Here is an 18,141-nt window from a genome sequence, read left to right on the forward strand (position 1 = left end):
GACTGTGTTCATCGGCCACCCCGCTATCAAATTAAACGAGCTATAACACCCAGCACCATAGCCGCGCTCACTGATATTTTACCGGGTCTGACAAACACTGATCCACTTGTAGCTCCGGAAGGACTAGAGCGTTTCACCGAGCACGTCGAGACTTCCCTTCGTACAGCTTTAGACAAAGTTGCACCACTACGATATAAGAGAGCCACGGAGAGAAGAATAGCGCCATGGTACAATGAGTACACGCGTAGCCTCAAACGAGCCGCTCGGATCCTGGAACGTAAATGGCGAAATATGAAGTTAGAAGTGTATAGACTATCATGGAAAAGCAGCCTTATTGAATATAAGCATGCCCTCCATACGGCAAAGTCCTTATACTTATCGGCCTTAATAGAAAAACATAAAAACAATTCAGGACTCCTTTTTAAAACCTTACGAGGAGTCATGAACAAAACAATTCTCTTATTCCACTAGAGTGTAGCAGTAACAATTTTATGAAATTCTTTAATGATAAGATTGATAAAATTAGGGAAAACATTAGTAGTGCTATCTCAGAGCCTGTCAACATGCCAATGCACCTTGACAGCTGTCTGGTCAGCTCTGATGCCCTGTTAGAGTCCTTCTCCCCAATTGGTCGTGAGGAGCTTATTTCACTGGTGAAATCTGCTAAACCCTCCACATGCATACTAGATGCTGTACCAACCCATCTACTTAAAGAATTACTGCACAGCAATGCAGAACCGTTGCTTACTATAATAAACTATTCTCTGAGCCTGGGCTACGTTCCCAGTTCATTTAAACTTGCAGTCATCAAGCCACTAATTAAAAAACCTGGTCTTAACCCCCAAGACCTGTCCAACTATAGGCCAATTTCTAATCTGTCATTCATATCCAAAATTTTAGAGAAAGTAGTTTCTTCACAACTCTCTTCCTTCTTACAGACAGAACATGTCTTAGAGTTATTTCAGTCTGGATTTAGAGCTCATCACAGCACTGAAAACTAACTAAAGTACTGAATGATCTCTTAATATCCTCTGATAAAGGACACATTTCGTTTCTCATACTGCTAGACCTCAGTGCTGCTTTTGACACCATTGATCATAATATTCTACTTAATAGACTGGAGACACTCATTGGCATAAGAGGTCAAGCACTCTCCTGGTTCAGGTCCTACCTGACAGATCGTTACCAATTTGTGCTAGTAAATAACGAATGTTCTGAGCATTCTAAAGTAAAGTATGGTGTCCCACAAGGATCTGTACTGGGCCCCATATTATTCTCATTATATATGCTACCACTGGGCACTATCATTCGTAGGCATGGTATTAGCTTCCATTGCTACGCAGATGATACTCAGTTGTATATATCTTCTAATCCAGATGATACCACCACAACTCTCAAGATTGAGAACTGCGTCCAGGATATTAAAAACTGGATGGCGTCTAATTTTCTTAAACTAAATTCTGACAAGACTGAGGTACTGATTCTTGGGCCTAAAGCTGTTAGAAGCAATTGGGCTGATATTCCCCTTACCCTAGATGGTTTTTCAGTAACACCAAAATCTACTGCAAAAAGTTTAGGTGTCACTATTGATTCTGATCTTTCATTTGACACACATGTATGCAATGTCACTAAGGCTGCCTTGTTCCATTTACGTAATATTGCCAAGCTGAGACACTTACTTTCATTAGCTGATGCAGAGAAGCTAGTTCATGCTTTTGTCTCGTTGAGATTGGACTACTGTAATAGTCTTCTAATTGGATGCTCTAAACAGTCCATAAAGAAGCTACAACTTGTACAAAATGCCGCAGCTAGAGTCCTAACCAAGGCTAGGAAATTCGATCATATTAGTCCCACTCTCGCCGCACTACACTGGCTGCCGATTAAATATCGCATTGAATTTAAAGTTCTCCTGTTAACCTATAAGGCGTTAAATGGTCTTGCCCCACAATATCTGAGTGAACTCATTGATTACTACAACCCATCTCGCCCTTTGCGCTCCCAAAATGCTGGATTTCTCCTAGTTCCAAAAATTAGTAAAACTACAGCCGGAGGCAGAGCTTTCTCTTTTAAATCCCCTCAATTATGGAATAGCCTTCCAGCTCCAATCCGAGATTCTGACACAGTTCCAATCTTTAAATCTAGACTTAAGACTCACCTGTTTAGTCAAGCCTTCAGCTAAAAATTCCCCTTGTAAGGTGTAGGGGCTTGGGGGCCCCCAGACGTTGAGATTTCTGGTGATCTGAGATGTTGATGCTGTCATCCAACTGTGTCTTGGCATCACTCTATTTGTGACTATGACTTGACTGGAAAGCAATGTCTCAGTGAGCCCTCATGCCTGTGGTCACTTCTGAACCCCTCCCTTTAGTTATGCTGCTATAGATTAGCCTGCCGGAGCCACATGCTCATCATTGGCATGTGAGCTATGTACATTTAAATCAATGGTGGTTTAAATTCATGTCCACTCAGTCTGTATTATCTATCTTCTTGCATGGCTCTACCCAAGACGATTGGATACAGGCACCTGCAGGCACCTGGGGGATGGTCTGGCTGCCGGTGGATGTGCTGATACCGGGGTTCATCTGGGGAGTAACACTGCAGTCGGAGCCTACAATACCAGCATCACTGCTCCGACACGGAATGAAAGCCTGGCATTCATCAACAGACATTTACAGTGACAATATCAAAACCCAGAACTTTCAATTCTACCTTTTACCTAGTCTGATTGTGTGAATTATGTGTGACTTGTGTATTTGTGTGTTAACGGGCCGCCCAATGGAGGATGGGTTCCCTTTTGAGTCTTGGTTCTCCCGAGGTTTCTTCCTATTCCCCACCATCATAGGGAGTTTTTCCTCGCCACTGTCGCCTTTGGCTTGCTCATTACGGTTCTGGACCCATAGTATTGTTAACCTTGTAAACCCTGTAAAGCTGCTTTGCGACAACTTGAGTTGTTAAAAGCGCTATACAAATAAACGTTGACTGATTGATTAATTGATTAGAGCAGATTTTCAGTGTCAGATGAGGCTTGAAAATGTTCAAGATTCAATATGTGTACTGAGTGCTTTTGTGTGTGTGTGTGTGTGTGTGTGTGTGTGTGTGCGTGCGCGTGTGTGTGTGTGTGTGTGTGTGTGTGTGTGTGTGTGTGTGTGTGTGTGTGTGTGTGTGTGTGTGTAAAGAGAAAGATGGAGAGTTCTCGTTGAATGTGAAGCATTTGACCTAATTACGACAAGTTCAATGTACAAATTTTGAGGTGATACACCCAACCCACAGAGAGAGAGAAAGGGAGAATGTGTGTATGTTTGAATGCATAAGTACAGTGTGTGTGTGTGTGTGTGTGTCCATGTAGTTCAGAGTCAGGCCAGCAATGACCTGTCTCAGCAAGCAGGATACGGAGTGTTAAAGAGGTCTCATTCGCTCAGAAATGTACATCACCTCTGAATACATCCATGCACTTACAAAGGCCAAAGCCAGCTGAGAGATCGGAAAATGCCTGATTGTCTCCATCTGGGGTGAAGTCATTCTTTCAGTTTATGGTTGATGTAGTTTCTAAAGCTACCTGCCACTATCCCTATGTAGTCTGTCAGGTCTAGTGGCCCCCTCTCTCAGAGTGAAAGGCCGAAGAGGAAAGTTAGGAGTGATTAAGTCATACGTCAATTCTCATGCCTTAGCTGGTAATGTCGAGGCAGATGTATGAGATGCCAGGAGTTAACAGCTTCACACAAAATGTATTTAACTATTCAAAAGATTATTAAGTTTTCATTTACTTTCCTTGAAGAGGAAAACAGGCACATCAAATGCAGTTTATTTCTTAAGTCTGTAGGACTCATAAAAAGTAATGATGAGCATTTTAAAGACCAGCTATAAAACCACAACTAATTTAATTAAGACTGCTGCTACCAGCTTCAGAAAACAAGCTTGTTCTAACACTTAAACACATAGACATGCAAGCTCTCAAACACACATGGTGCGCAAAAACAGACATATGTCAACATCTTATAGCATGCAGTGCTGTAAAATAATCCCATGTTGTGTGTTCCTGGTGTGGATGTGTTTAGGAGGCTTTAACTGGGCAGTGAGTTACAGTCTGCTTTTAGTTAGATACAGGGAGCCAATCAGGGACCTTTTTGCTATTTGCTTTGAAAGAAACCAGGTCAACAGCCATTCAACTCAACAGGGGTCCAAAGACCCAACGAAAGGTCAAAGCCATTATCAGCAAGGGCCTGGCCTACACACCCACACTTCAAATGAGCAACCAACTACCTCACTACATCAGTTATCGACTCACTAAATACCTTAATAATGCATGCTGACAAGAAGTCTAAAAATCACATCTTACAAAACTACAAATAGCCAATATTTAGCTGATAGATGGAAAAAACTTACAGAACAGACAATAAAAAGGAAAGGGAAGGAGAGACAGACTGAGGGGATCCTACCTTCAGCAGACAGGCCCTGCACACTGATTCCTCTGGTCTCCAGGAACGTCAGGCAAACTTCCACATTCTCAATCTGAAACAAACACACACACAGACACACACAGACACACAGTTCAGCATCAGTGCATATCACACATTAACATGCCCAGTTGGAAAAGGAGTTCACTAAGTGTTGAAGCTAACCACACTACACCTTAAGCCAACCGATGCCCATAAGAAACAGAACACTGTGTGTGTGAGTGTGTGTGGGGGGGTTCATTCAATGGTGATAAATTTCTGCCTGATTGTGGTCTCTGGCTGACGCATGCATGCCAGTGTTAGAGTTGTGTTGATGATGTCATAGAGGGTACTATGGCCACAAAAGACAGCATTGTGGCCGTCAAGTGAGACGGTTGCGACCTCCGCCCAACCCCAGAAGGCATGTACTAGAGTGCAAGACAGACATGGCAGTATATCACATTTACACACACACACACACACACACTGACTGACACAGTGATGGCAGTGTTTCACACCTACACCGGCATTTGTGCGTAGACACACACGTCAAGATGTTGTAGTCCACTTGAGGCCCATAATAATACAAAGACTCACTAAAGACTGCTAATAAGCTACACACACATGCACACAGAAGGCATAGAGTGGCTAATGAATGATGTCAATGGGGTGTTATGCATGGCCAACATGCTATGAATTATCATGGGGCAAGAGAGGTCAAGCAGACCCACAGAGGACCCAGACACACACACACCTTCACACACTGCAAAGACTGGCTGTCCTGTGCTTCATGGTGAAGAATGAGTTATATTGTAGAGTTACATTGTGGGTGGAGGAGAAAGAAAAGCTGACAGAGAGAAGAGGGAGAGAAACAAATGGTGAGAGTGATTTAGAGACTAACTTCAGAGTTCTCACTGACTGTGAAGCATTAGACCAAATCTGTTGCATTTACTGGACAAAATTGGAGATGATACACCCTAACTTTAAGTCTGTCTAGCACTGACTGTCTAGGATGGACTGACAAACTGTCCATCCTCCCCACACACAGACCCGCCTCCACCTCCATCTACAATCACCCACAGGGTTATGGCCCTGCACCCATACACGTATGACTGCTCGCCCACGCAAACATGTGCACAAACGCATGCATGCAGGTGTGTTGACCCTTACAAACACACGTGTACACATATACCCATACACGCTCACCCACACAACACATGTGAATACACTCAAATCCACACATGCATGCTCACCCACACAGAAACACATGTGCACATGAGTGCACACACACACACACACACACACACACACAAGGACCGAATGTTTACTAGACTGGAATAAACAGCAACCTTTTGCATGCAACAGCCATACATCTGCCTCGCCAGACTTTATAGCAGGATGCTTTTCATGTGTCTTTCCTTACACACAAACACACACACACAAACACACACACACGCGCGCGCACACACACACACACACACACACACACACACACACACAGTAAGCACTGCTGCTGTGTGGTGCATGTCTGATCATCTGCTCTCATAAACTAGGACCAGTTATACGTGTGCCACACACAGTTATACGTTCTGCTCACTGCACTCTGAAAACACACCCAGCCCTTTGAAAAGAAGAAACTAGTGTGTTTAATTGCCTGTCCATAACACATTTATATTACAAAATAGCTTCAACACAGGAAGGAATGTGAATGTGTGGTGAGAGGTCACCGTGGGGCTTCAGGCCAATATAAAGTGTTGACTATGACTGGTTAAGAGGGGTTGAATCATATGCAGATTATCCAAATTTCTCTCTCTCTCTCTCTCCTAAATTCATTTTGTAGTATTAGCAGAGCTAGTACTGTATTTCTCTGAACCCCTTTTGGAGAGTTTTTTTTTTGCAAGTAGGACTTCATGAGACACATTTTCATGACAAAAAAATTATATCAAGACATTTACAGGCAAATACATGAAAGCGAAGGGGATGGGGAGTAGTCAGTCAGCCTCTCCAAATAACGCTGTCAAGCTGCTCACGTTTACTCTGGTAGTCATCGTAAATCAAACGGCGGTTAATATATAGCGCTTCAGAGAGAGGCTCTAATTCAGGGTAAATGTTTGCAGCTGTATATTGTCCAGATGTAGCACAGCCAGCCCTGTGGCAGAGGGCCCTACTCAAGACGCTTCGAGGAACCTCCAAAACAACCCGCGGCAGCTGCGTGGGCATCAGACGGTAACAGCTTCTCCGTCCAACCCCATTCCACTCCAAACCTCCTCGGGGCATCAAGGCATCGGAACTGCAGCCACCCTGCACTCACATTTCTCGTAGCCTTATAGAAGAAAGTGTCATGTATCAAGCAAGTTGAAATATTCCTCTACTCTTGTTACTGCTGCACTATCCGGACATCTCCTGTGTTGTTCAGATTTAACACTATTTTGACTTGGTGGTGCATTTAGCCAAGTCTGTGATTCTCTTGGCATTTAGCCGGTCTGTGATCATTTAGCCGGTCTGTGATCATTTAGCCGGTCTGTGATCATTTAGCCGGTCTGTAGGAGATTGACACTGTTGCTTTTGCTTAGGTTTTTGTGCAGCCGTGTTTAACAGACTAATGAAAGATGTCCACTCTGAAAAGCACATGTGTACACTCCTTGCAGCCCTTTCAAAATGTTGATGTAAAATAACAATTCTGGTGTCTTAGTCAGAGGCCAAGATCTCAAGGATTTTAAGTGGACGCAATAAGCAAGTGTAGGACAGTTCTCTCAGAAAGGATTTTATTTAGTGATCCATTTATTATAAATACAATAATTATTAGACTTCAAAACATTAAATCATCTTGGAACCAATCATTTGGCACTGAACATTTCATTGATAGTCTTAGACCCAGTGCATGAACTACTCCCTTCTTCATCTCTCTCTCTGTCTCTTAATGGTTTTCATGCAGAATCTGAACTGACCATCTGCCAGTGTCCTAGCTTCAGTCAGATTATCATGGGATGCCGGATGGCGTCTGGCGTTTGTAAATATTGTTGAATATTTGATTAACAAACCTCTTTTTTGAGTTTTTTGAGTTTCTTATACCTTAAATTCTTGAATTCACAATTTGTCCAATATATATACATATATCTTGGTTTGTTTCAAACTTGAGGGAAAGGCAAATATAACTTGACTACCAACATGGTTTTGTGAAGACAGTTATGCTGTGATGATACAGGACCACAATGGCCAATAAATTCCTGTGGCTCCTTTAAGTCCAATTAGCAACCAAATGGTTTACACTGCTGCCCTGTGATTCTGCGCTGCTTACCACACACTGGAGGTGACGTCACCATACATCTGGCCCATGACCATTTTGTTTGGTTCAAACTATGTTTCAGTATCACCTTAATTTACAGTAATTAATCTATTAAATAACAATTTTTTTTTCAAACCTGTTATGTATTTGTTATGAATACATTATAAAAAAAAAATTACATAGTCAAAGTAAAATTTTATTTACAGTTCTACATCTTCTTGCTATATGCTATATGACTACAATTGGTAATTTGCTTAGGGACAGAGGAATGATGATAACTATGGAAAATGAATGGAAAAAATTTGGAATGATGGAAAAACATATGGAACTTCCCCAAGGGCCTTTTAGCAATAACTGGATCAGCTTTGAGTCCACCAAAACACAATAACAGTCACCGACCACTTTATTAGGTACACCTGTCCAACTGCTCATTAACGCAAATGTCAAATCAGCCAATAACACAGAAGCAACTCAATGCATTTAGGCATGTAGACATGGCCAAGACGATCTGCTGCAGTTCAAACTGAATATCAGAATGGGGAAGAAAGGTGATTTAAGTGACTTTGAACGTGCCATGGTTGTTGGTGCCAGAAATTTCAGAAACTGCTGATCTACTGGGAGTTTCACGCACAACCATCTCTAGAGTTTACAGAGAATGGTCCCAAAAAGAAAAAATATCCAGTGAGTGGCAGTTCTGTGGATTTAAATGCCTTGTTGATGCCAGAGGTCAGAGGAAAATGGCCAGACTGGTTCAAGCTGATCGAACGGCAACAGTAACTCAAATAACCGAATCATCTCAGACTGGTTTCCTGAACAAGACAGTGAGTTCACAGTCACCAGATCTCAATTCAGTACGCTGTGGGATGTGGTGGAACAGGAGATTCACATCATGGATGTTCAGCTGACAAATCTGCAGCAACTGCGTGATGCTGTCATGTCAATATGGACCAGACTCTCTGAGGAATGTTTCCAGTACCCTGTTGAATCTATGCCACAAAGGATTAAGGCAAAATGGGGTCCAACCCAGTACTAGCAAGGTGTACCAAAACGGGCCAGAGAGTGTATAACACTCTGTGGAATCCTGGAGTGCTTTTGTGTTTGTTAAACCAAACTCTGCACTGCCACACTGTGATGCATGGCATTTTATCTCTGTGATGCACCCCAGTTCAGATCTTATGTTTGTGATATGTTTCACAATCTCTAGAGCGACATCGGAGCTTTTTTGACAGATCTAGAAAAGATCTAGTCTACAATACACTTGATATTTAATATTTAATTCTGACCACGTCAGTGAAGAAAGAAGCTGCTAGGAAGACATGAAGCCTTGGTGATCCAGGTTTGGAAGATTAAATAATTAAAGACAAAAAAAATAAATTACATTGACGTTGATGTAATGATGAAACAATTTTGCTTTAGAAGCATCATGAGAGGTTCATGTTGCAAATTTCTGAATGTGAGTGCAGAAACACTTAGAGGACTATTAAAACACCCATCAGATCTGTATGCCGATTAACATTTACTGATCACACTGCAAAAGCATGTCAAAGCACAAGATTAGCACGGCACTTGCAAATTAGAGGTTGGAAGCACATCATGGATCAGTAACTGTAAAAAAATTAAGAGGTAATTTTTAAAGAACATATATTCCAGATATAACTACTTACAGAAATAAACCTGATGGCAGGTTTTGGTTTGGAGGACACGAGCTGTGTGGGCAAGGGCTTGGGAACTCATGAAAGGTGAATCGAGACATCAGATCTCTAATGCAGACAGACTAAGATGTGTAAGAGACACTGGCTGGAGGGACATTCAGATGACGATGAACACCACGAAGGCATGACAACCCAACCACACCTCTCCCACCTGGTTGGAGGAAAACAGCTGACAGTCCTGACACACAGAGTAAAATAAAAAAACACAAAAATGAAACTTACAAAGGCAAACCTTAAAAAAGACAGACTCTTTGTGGTATCACAAAGAATCCAGTGTAATGATTTTAATTCATTCAATTTGTTTCCTGTTACATGAGAAAAAAAAATTATAAAATGAGGATACGATGATTAGGATAACCTAGAGCATTGTTGTGGTTCTTTTTATGATATGTAGCATTGTCACTGAGCACAAGGAGACGAGACCAGGCGGAGGTGACGCTGGCGGTGGGGATGACCTTCATGTAAAGGCAATTCTCTAAGAAAGCAAAGGATAAAAGGCCACCGACCCCCTCAGACCCACCCTGTAACCGCAGTGCAAGATTTAAGGAGAAATCAGATGCTGCCTCCTTAAGCACAACTGTAACACTGTAACCAGTCAAATCCGGAGGATGCTGCCAACCACGAGGGCCCAAAACATAAAAGACTGCTGTTGATGTCATTTCCCCTCTGGGCATTTCAACACTCATGCATCCATCACGCAGATAAGAAAATGAAGCAGCAGCGTGATCCGCACCTCTGTGTGTGTGTGTGTGTGTGTGTGTGTGTGTGTGTGTGCGTGCGTGTGTATGAGTGTGTGTGTGTGTGTGTGTGTCTGTGCGTGCGTGTGTATGAGTGTGTGTGTGTGTGTGTGTGTGTGTCTGTGCGTGCGTGTGTATGAGTGTGTGTGTGTGTATGAGTGTGTGTGTGTGTCTGTGTGTGTGTGTCTGTGTGTGTGTGTCTGTGCGTGCGTGTGTATGAGTGTGCGTGTGTATGAGTGTGCGTGTGTGTGTATGAGTGTGTGTGTATGAGTGTGTGTGTGTGTGTGTGTGTGTGTGTGTCTGTGCGTGCGTGTGTATGAGTGTGTGTGTGTGTGTGTCTGTGCGTGCGTGTGTATGAGTGTGTGTGTGTGTCTGTGCGTGCGTGTGTATGAGTGTGTGTGTGTATGAGTGTGTGTGTGTATGAGTGTGTGTGTGTATGAGTGTGCGTGTGTATGAGTGTGCGTGTGTATGAGTGTGCGTGTATGAGTGTGCGTGTGTGTGTATGAGTGTGTGTGTATGAGTGTGTGTGTATGAGTGTGTGTGTGTATGAGTGTGTCTGTGTGTGTATGAGTGTGTGTGTGTGTCTGTGTGTGTGTGTCTGTGCGTGCGTGTGTATGAGTGTGCGTGTGTATGAGTGTGCGTGTGTGTGTATGAGTGTGTGTGTATGAGTGTGTGTGTATGAGTGTGTGTGTATGAGTGTGTCTGTGTGTGTGTGTCTGTTGCTCTCAGTAAGAGAGTACAGGTAGGACCTAATGTGATGTAGATAGAGTGTGATGTGTGTGTACATGTGTAGTGAGGGTATGTATATGTCAGTGGCCACCCGTACTTACTGGCCATGGTCGTTCACTAGACAGAGCCAAATGAAAACATGACCGTAGCATTAAAACACGTCCACACCACTGTTGTCATAATCGCGTGTACTAGGTGCAACGTACCTACACAACTTCTGCTTCATTCAACCACCAAATGAGTCAGTTAGAAGTCCACCGTCTTGAAAATGGTGTTGTTAGCAATTCGCTGACAATATCCTGCGATTCCATCCTTTCCGCTTGTAAAACCTCATGGTAGCTCTGCTAGGAGCTGCTAACTAGCTAGCACACAAGCTAAAAGCTCACGAGACCCCAACCACGCAGAACTGATGCACGAGGACCAGCGAGAATACCCCGAGACTATTGGAGCACTCCCCCGCCATTCTAAATATGATTGGTTGATTAAACTGCCAATTCATGGGGGGGGAGGTCTTTTCTCTCTTTTACCTAGAAATAACAGTGTGAAATATACTGATTGGTTGAGTTGTTTTCCAGTACAAGCACGAAAAGTGGATTTGAAAGCCAATTTAGAGGAAAAATACAAATGTTTGGTGAAGCGTTATTAACATATATTACATATAATAGATAAAGCATCTTTTTCAAGATCAGTGGACCTTCAGAGAAGGCCTTGAAGGCCCTGACGGTTCGCCACTGGTATATGTGTAGCCTACCATAGAATGTCTTTCATCCACCAGGATATACAGTGCTAACAGATGTAGCCTAGGTGACACTAGTGCATTATGAAATTCTGAACACACCACACACAGATGTTTCGCACTCATTCTCCCTCTCTCTCCTTCTCTCTTTCTCCTTCTGAATACTAAGGAGTGGGCCATCATTTCTCTGATCATGCATCGCACATTAAACCGTTGATTAAACTGCAACCTCAAAAATCTGTATCTTTTTGAAGTGTGTTGTGCTTCATTAATGCCAGTTTTAATTACATGTACTGGGATTCTGGGGCCTTTAGTCTCAGATCAGCTGGGACTCTAAGTGTCTGCCTGCATTCGTCTGGTCTGGCTGGATTTCACACCGACCGCCCTAGGGCTGCCTGGCACAGCTCAAAGAGCATCAGTGCGTCTCGAGGCACACGCAGTGCATGAGGCTGTGGTGATGTCTTTCAGAGAGAAATTGTCCCAACAATGGCGGAGGAGAGAGGACTCCGTCAGCGTACGAATCCACAAAACTCCCTCAGTAGGCACAGAGGCTGCATCTCCAGCTGCTGCTCGCAACACATGCAGGCCCATGTGTGTGTGTGTATGTGTCTGTACGCATGTGGGTGTGGAAGACGACCTGTAGGTGTGGGCAGGTGTGTCTATTTATGTGTGTGTTTTCCAGCAGAGTGTCTTGTAAGCCTCATTAAAATAGTCAGTGACATCTCCAGAAACTTACTAACGGGTCATAAACTCAACACACGAGGTTGTAACAAAAAGCCATGTTTAAACCTCAACAGGACATGCAGGGAGGAGGGAGAGTGGAGAGGACCTCAGGAGCCGGTACAGTCATTCAGGACTGTCAGGACTGTCCAAAAACCTCAGGACTGTCAGGCCTGTACAAAACCTTGTTCAGGACTAACTCAGCCTCGAGTGGAGTGGGAGCGCAGAAAAACAGGTTCACTCTGAGCATTTGATGAAGTGTCATTAACGAAGGCTTATTAATGAAGATTACCGAGAAATACATGAAAAGGGAGAGACAGAAATGGTTGGATCGAGGACTCCTTTGACACCTCTCTCAATAGGCCCATGTGTAACAAAGCACGGATGGAGGGTTGTTCTGTAAAATGGCCCAGCTTCCTCCATGTCTCGTGGCACTTCTCTGGCTTTAAGGTTCTAGTAGTTTCCACACAAAGAGTTATCTGTAACTGAATCGATAAGGTGCGGACTCCCTGAATTAACTTTGTTCATGGACATTTCCCAATTTTGGTATAGTGCCAACTACTGGAGCCAGAAGATTAGACACTCCATTTAATGTTAGCTTTACAACAGCTGTAAGAAATACACACACACATGTGCGCAGACACATACACACCCATACACACAATTTTGGTCAGACATCAGAAAAGATTTCCCTCTCTCCTTCTGTCTCTCCACTCTCTCTTACACACACACACACACACACACACACACACACACACACACACACACACACACACACACACCATAGAAAAGCCGATCAGGCAGAATCCACAAAGTGAGAGTGCAGCATCTTCATCTCAGTGGAGCTCCTCAAACAGGCCAAACAACCCCATGCAGCTGGGTACGTTTGACTTGCTGTAGTATAATGGCAGGCATTTGTGTGTGTGTGTGTGTGTGTGTGTGTGTGTGTGTGTGTGTGTGTGTGTGTGTACGTATGCAAATGAGTGTCAAATGTCTCACGGACCTCAACCACAACTAAACAGCAGCATGCAAACACACTTCCTCACTGTAAAACCTCATACACACCAACACACACAGCTCACAAGCCTTTTTCAGTCCAGCAGGTGCAGGATCAGTGTGACTAAAACAAATAGACACAACATACACAGTAACACAGCAACCAAAGCACTGGTCAAGCTAGAGGTGCCTTCACAGGCCTTTCACTCCTTCAGCACAGTCCAGTCCAGCAGAAAGCCTTGGATCACTTTAGGTGGTAATGCAATCCAGCAATACCACAGCACCACAACACTGCAACATTTCAATGCCACAACAGCACCACGCCTCAACACTGAAATTCCCCAACGCCACAACACCATAATGTCACAACACTGCAACACCACAGCTTCCCAACACCGCAATGCCACAACACCACAACACTGCAAGACCACAATAACGTAACATGTAACACCGCAATGCCACAACACCACAACACTGCAAGACCACAATAACGTAACATGTAACACCGCAATGACACAACAATTTAATGCCACACGATTACGCGGACCTGAGAAATATCACCATGGGGTCAACATCCAAATACTAATATCCACATGGGAACACACTTTTCCCCAGAAGAGATAAAAATATGAACACAGAAACACAGAGAAACCTCACAGGAGTCTCACTGTTTACTCCAGCTCATTATGAGACAGGGCTGAGTCCTCACCCAACACAGGCAACAATGGCAGATCAGTAACGTTCAGCAAAAAAAAACAACAACAACAACAACAGAGTATCGTTCAAATACGTCTCCAGCAAGATCCAGAAAAAGAAACCACAGAACAATGCTACATATTCTACTCCTGTTTTAGCCCAGAGATGGTCAGGTGGTTTACAACAGGAATAACAAAGTACAGGTGCACCACAAGATGGGCTCCAGAAGCCACGTTCTGTCTGATCTTTACAGCTAAACCCTGAACCTGCACTGTAGCCCAGCTCCATACTCCTGGAGTACAATAAAGGACGAGAGAACTGTGGCTCACCATTTGAGAGTGACTTCTTGGGCAGTCAGCAATATTCTCCACCTTCTCATTTGCTGCAAAAGAGAAACAGAGGGGAGTCAATTCATACAATACACTAGCTGTTAAAAATAACATACACACACACACACACACACACACACACACACACACACACACACACACACACGTATAGATTCCCGAGCACGTCTGTCCAAGGCTTTCTGTCATGAGAGAAGCAGAGCTGAAATTAGAGCATGGGGGTGTGTGTGTGTGTGTGTGTGTGTGTGTGTGAGAGAGAGAGAGATAGAGAGAAAGAGAGAGAGAACTACTGACTCCTGTCTGGAGTACTAGGAGAAGAAAACGCATGGCTGTTAATTCATCAGCTTCTGGCTGAGAGTTCTAACACAAACATCTAGAGCCAAAATGCTAGAGGCCAAGGCTAAAAGCACATGCCAGTTCAGCAGAGCGCAAACCAGGGAAAGAGTGAAACAATGACCAAATGACAGAAAACAGGGTTGCCAACTCTCACGCATTTGACCGTTTTCACACGCTCTCACGCCACACTTCCGATATCTCACGCCGAAAACAAATATCCAGTTTATTTACCTCAGATCCACATATACGATACAATACGTTATACGTCCACTGGCGATATAACACTGAATCTGTGTCCATTTTACGTTCGCCACCACCCCCCCCCCACCCCGCTCAACAACTTTCGTTCACCCCCCCCTCGCCAACGGCTCCAGGTTAAAATCTCACTCCAAGCGAACGTCAAAAGTTGGCAACCCTGCAGAAAATGAGCATGTACAGGACACACATGCTACAGTGAGGAAAAAAAGTATTTGAACACAACTTTGCAAGTTCTCCCACTTATAAATCATGGAGGGGTCTGAGATGTTCATCTTAGGTGAATGTCCACAGTGAGAGACATAATATAAAAAAAACCCAGAAATCACAATGTATGATTTTTTATAATGTATATGTGTTACTGCTGCAAATAAGTATCTGAACACCTGCCAATCAGCAAAAATTTTGGCCCTCAAAGACCTGTTAGTCCGCCTCTAAAATATCCACCTCCACTACACCTATTATTCTAAATTAGAAGCACCTGTTTGAGGTCGTTAGCTGCATAAAGACACCTGTCCACCCCACACAATCAGTAAGGGCGTACTCACACTAGGCTCTGCGATCCGGGCCCGGGCACGGTTGCCTGCCGAAGCACGGTTCGTTTGGCTAGTGTGAGCGCTCCAACCGTGCCCGGATCAGTTAACCGTGCTCGGGCCCGCTTTGAAGAGGTGGGCCAGGGCACGATTCATGTGGACTCGGGCACGGTTCGCTTCTAGTGTGAGCGCTATCTGTGCCCGGGCCCGCTTGGTGCCTCGTCTGATTGGTTCATTTCGCTGGAACTCAAACATGACATCAGTGATGCGACGCTCACGTTAAACAGTCATAGCGGCAAAGCGATTAGCAGACAATCGTTGTGTTAAATGATCGATAAATCTGTGCTTGCACCGTGTTTCTGCACTCCCAAAACGACTCCAAAAATATAATAAAAAGAGAATCGTGAACTTCATAGTGTTGTGCGAGCGCGCTTTTTTTCCAAATAAAGCGGCGTTGTGATGACGTAAGCGTGCTCGGGCCGGGTTGCTGAAGCGAGTGTGAGTGCAGGCCAGAGGGGGAGTGGGGAGGGGGGATAACCGGGCCCCAGCACGGATCCAGCAAACCGTGCCTAGTGTGAGTACGCCCTAAGAGTCCAACTACTAACATGGCTAAGACCAAAGATCTCTCCAAAGACACCAGAGAAATTATAGACCTCCACAAGGCTGGGTAGGTCTACGGGGCAAATACCAAGCAGCTTGATGAAAAAAAATCAACTGATGGAGCAGTAATTGGAAAATGGAAGAAGCTAAACACGACTGTCAGTCTCCCTCAGACTGGAGCTCCATGTAAGATCTCACCTCGTGGTGTAGCAGTGATCCTAAGAAAGGTGAGGAACCAGCCCAGAACTACATGGGAGGAGCTGGTCAATGACCTGAAGAGAGCTGGCACCACTGTTTCCAAGGTTACTGTGGGTAATACACTAAGATGTCTAGTGATTCTAAGTCATGCATGGCATTGAAGCAGAGATGTATAGTAATGAAGTAGAACTACTTCACTACTGTACTTGAGTACTAAAATGCTGTATCTGTACTTTACTGGAGTATTGTTTTTTTTCTCCTACTTTCAGTTTTACTTCCCTACATATTACTTTTACTCTGAATTTTTTTACGGGCTGTATAGTTACTTATATTATATACACAATTATAAACATTTTTGCTAGGAATCAAACCCATATCATCATCACTGCCAGAGCGGTAGATGGTGCTGTCACCGGGTCAAATGAGAAGACTGTCTCATGAGAAAACTGCACATTCTCCGGTGACGTCTCGCCTTTTTCTCTGCTGCCCACCTTCACCGAACACTTGAGGTTCGTAAGCCTTAGTCTGATTTGAGAGAGCCAACAGCAACACCTCCTTCACCACTTTCAGCATCTTCCACACCTTCAACTTCGAGTGAGGGTGAGGAAGGAGACCACCCTGGCCCTACCTATAGACAATGTTTTTGTTTGCCAGAGTGAAAGAAAATTCCTATAGGATGAAGTGCCTACTCTGCCTTCCTAAAGAGTGTGAAAAATTGGCCTTCAAAAATTCTCCCTTGAACTATGTAGTATCAGAAGAAGGCAGGACCTTTTTTTTCTCATTCGACATCAGGGTTGGCTGGCAAGCTTTTTGCTGGCAAGCTGAATTGTTTTGCAGATCATATTTTGCAAACAGCTGCTGAAGCGACACCTTCTACTAGCTAGCTAGCTACATAGGTAACGTAGCGATATACAGTACATAGCAGTGATGAATGTAGCTTGAAATACTGAGAGATTTGATGAAGAAGCATAAAATATTGATGGCTAAATGAATGCTATTTTACAATATCGCTCACTATAATAGTGGATGTACACAGCTAGGTTCACATTTAGACACAACGTGTGCTACTAGCTAGCTAGCTAGAAGCTGCTTCTGTGCAAAATTCATGTAGTTGATTCATTATAAAATAGTAGATATTTTATCGAAATCGATTGAAATCACGATCTCGACCCTCGAAGTCAAAGAGGATCCCTCCCTCTAAGCTATGCAAGCACCCACACTACGCAAAGTAAAGACTGGTTTATAATTGACACGTCGCGAGCAGCGCGACAGTCCGCGCAACGAAAATTATGTATTCGCAGTGGCTCCCATGCACGAGAGCCTCGCGCGCTGTCGCTTCGTGAGGTCGTGCACCTCTTGAATTTTGTAACTTCGCAGACGCCACGCTTCAGCGCAATGAACAAAGTCATGTTTGCAGTAGGGCTGTCGCGGGGAAAGAATTTCTACTGCGGTAAATTAACAGGGCTCCACACCGCAATATGCAGTATTATCGCCATTTTTGTTGTTTTCACAAACATATCCTGCAATTGTTGTTATTATTAAGAATATTTTATTTTTATAACAAAATTAATTTGTAGGACAAATTAAACAGTCCTTTATTGTTAAATGCAGAGCACGTAAGGCTAATGACGATTGATCTACGCTGTGCAAAGAAGGCAAAAAAAAAACTTGCACATGAGATCAGAATTCATTTAAAAAAAGAAGTAAAACAAAACCCTTCCTTTAGTAATAAAGTCTAGGTTTTGTCCGGCGTTATCATGGCCTTGTTACGTGCTAGGAAAACCAACATGTTCACCTTATGTGGTTTCAGAGAGGATCTAAGTGGGGTAA

At 43.7% G+C, this 18,141-nt stretch overlaps 1 protein-coding gene across 12 annotated transcripts in view; it reads right to left on the reverse strand.

Annotated features, from left to right (window-relative positions):
* The window catches only part of nav3 (neuron navigator 3), a 373,704-nt gene that overhangs the window by 157,769 nt on the left and 197,794 nt on the right, over positions 1-18,141 (reverse strand). For all 12 annotated transcript variants that reach the window (XM_076989743.1, XM_076989738.1, XM_076989739.1 and 9 more), the window contains 2 exons: positions 14,372-14,424; positions 4,434-4,506 (listed from right to left, as the gene is read on the reverse strand). In XM_076989743.1, the coding sequence (XP_076845858.1) occupies positions 4,434-4,506; positions 14,372-14,424 (126 nt within the window). The remainder of the gene's footprint in view (positions 1-4,433; positions 4,507-14,371; positions 14,425-18,141) is intronic.

This window comes from Brachyhypopomus gauderio, unplaced genomic scaffold (genome assembly GCF_052324685.1).
Source record: "Brachyhypopomus gauderio isolate BG-103 unplaced genomic scaffold, BGAUD_0.2 sc70, whole genome shotgun sequence".
Lineage (NCBI taxonomy): Eukaryota > Metazoa > Chordata > Actinopteri > Gymnotiformes > Hypopomidae > Brachyhypopomus > Brachyhypopomus gauderio.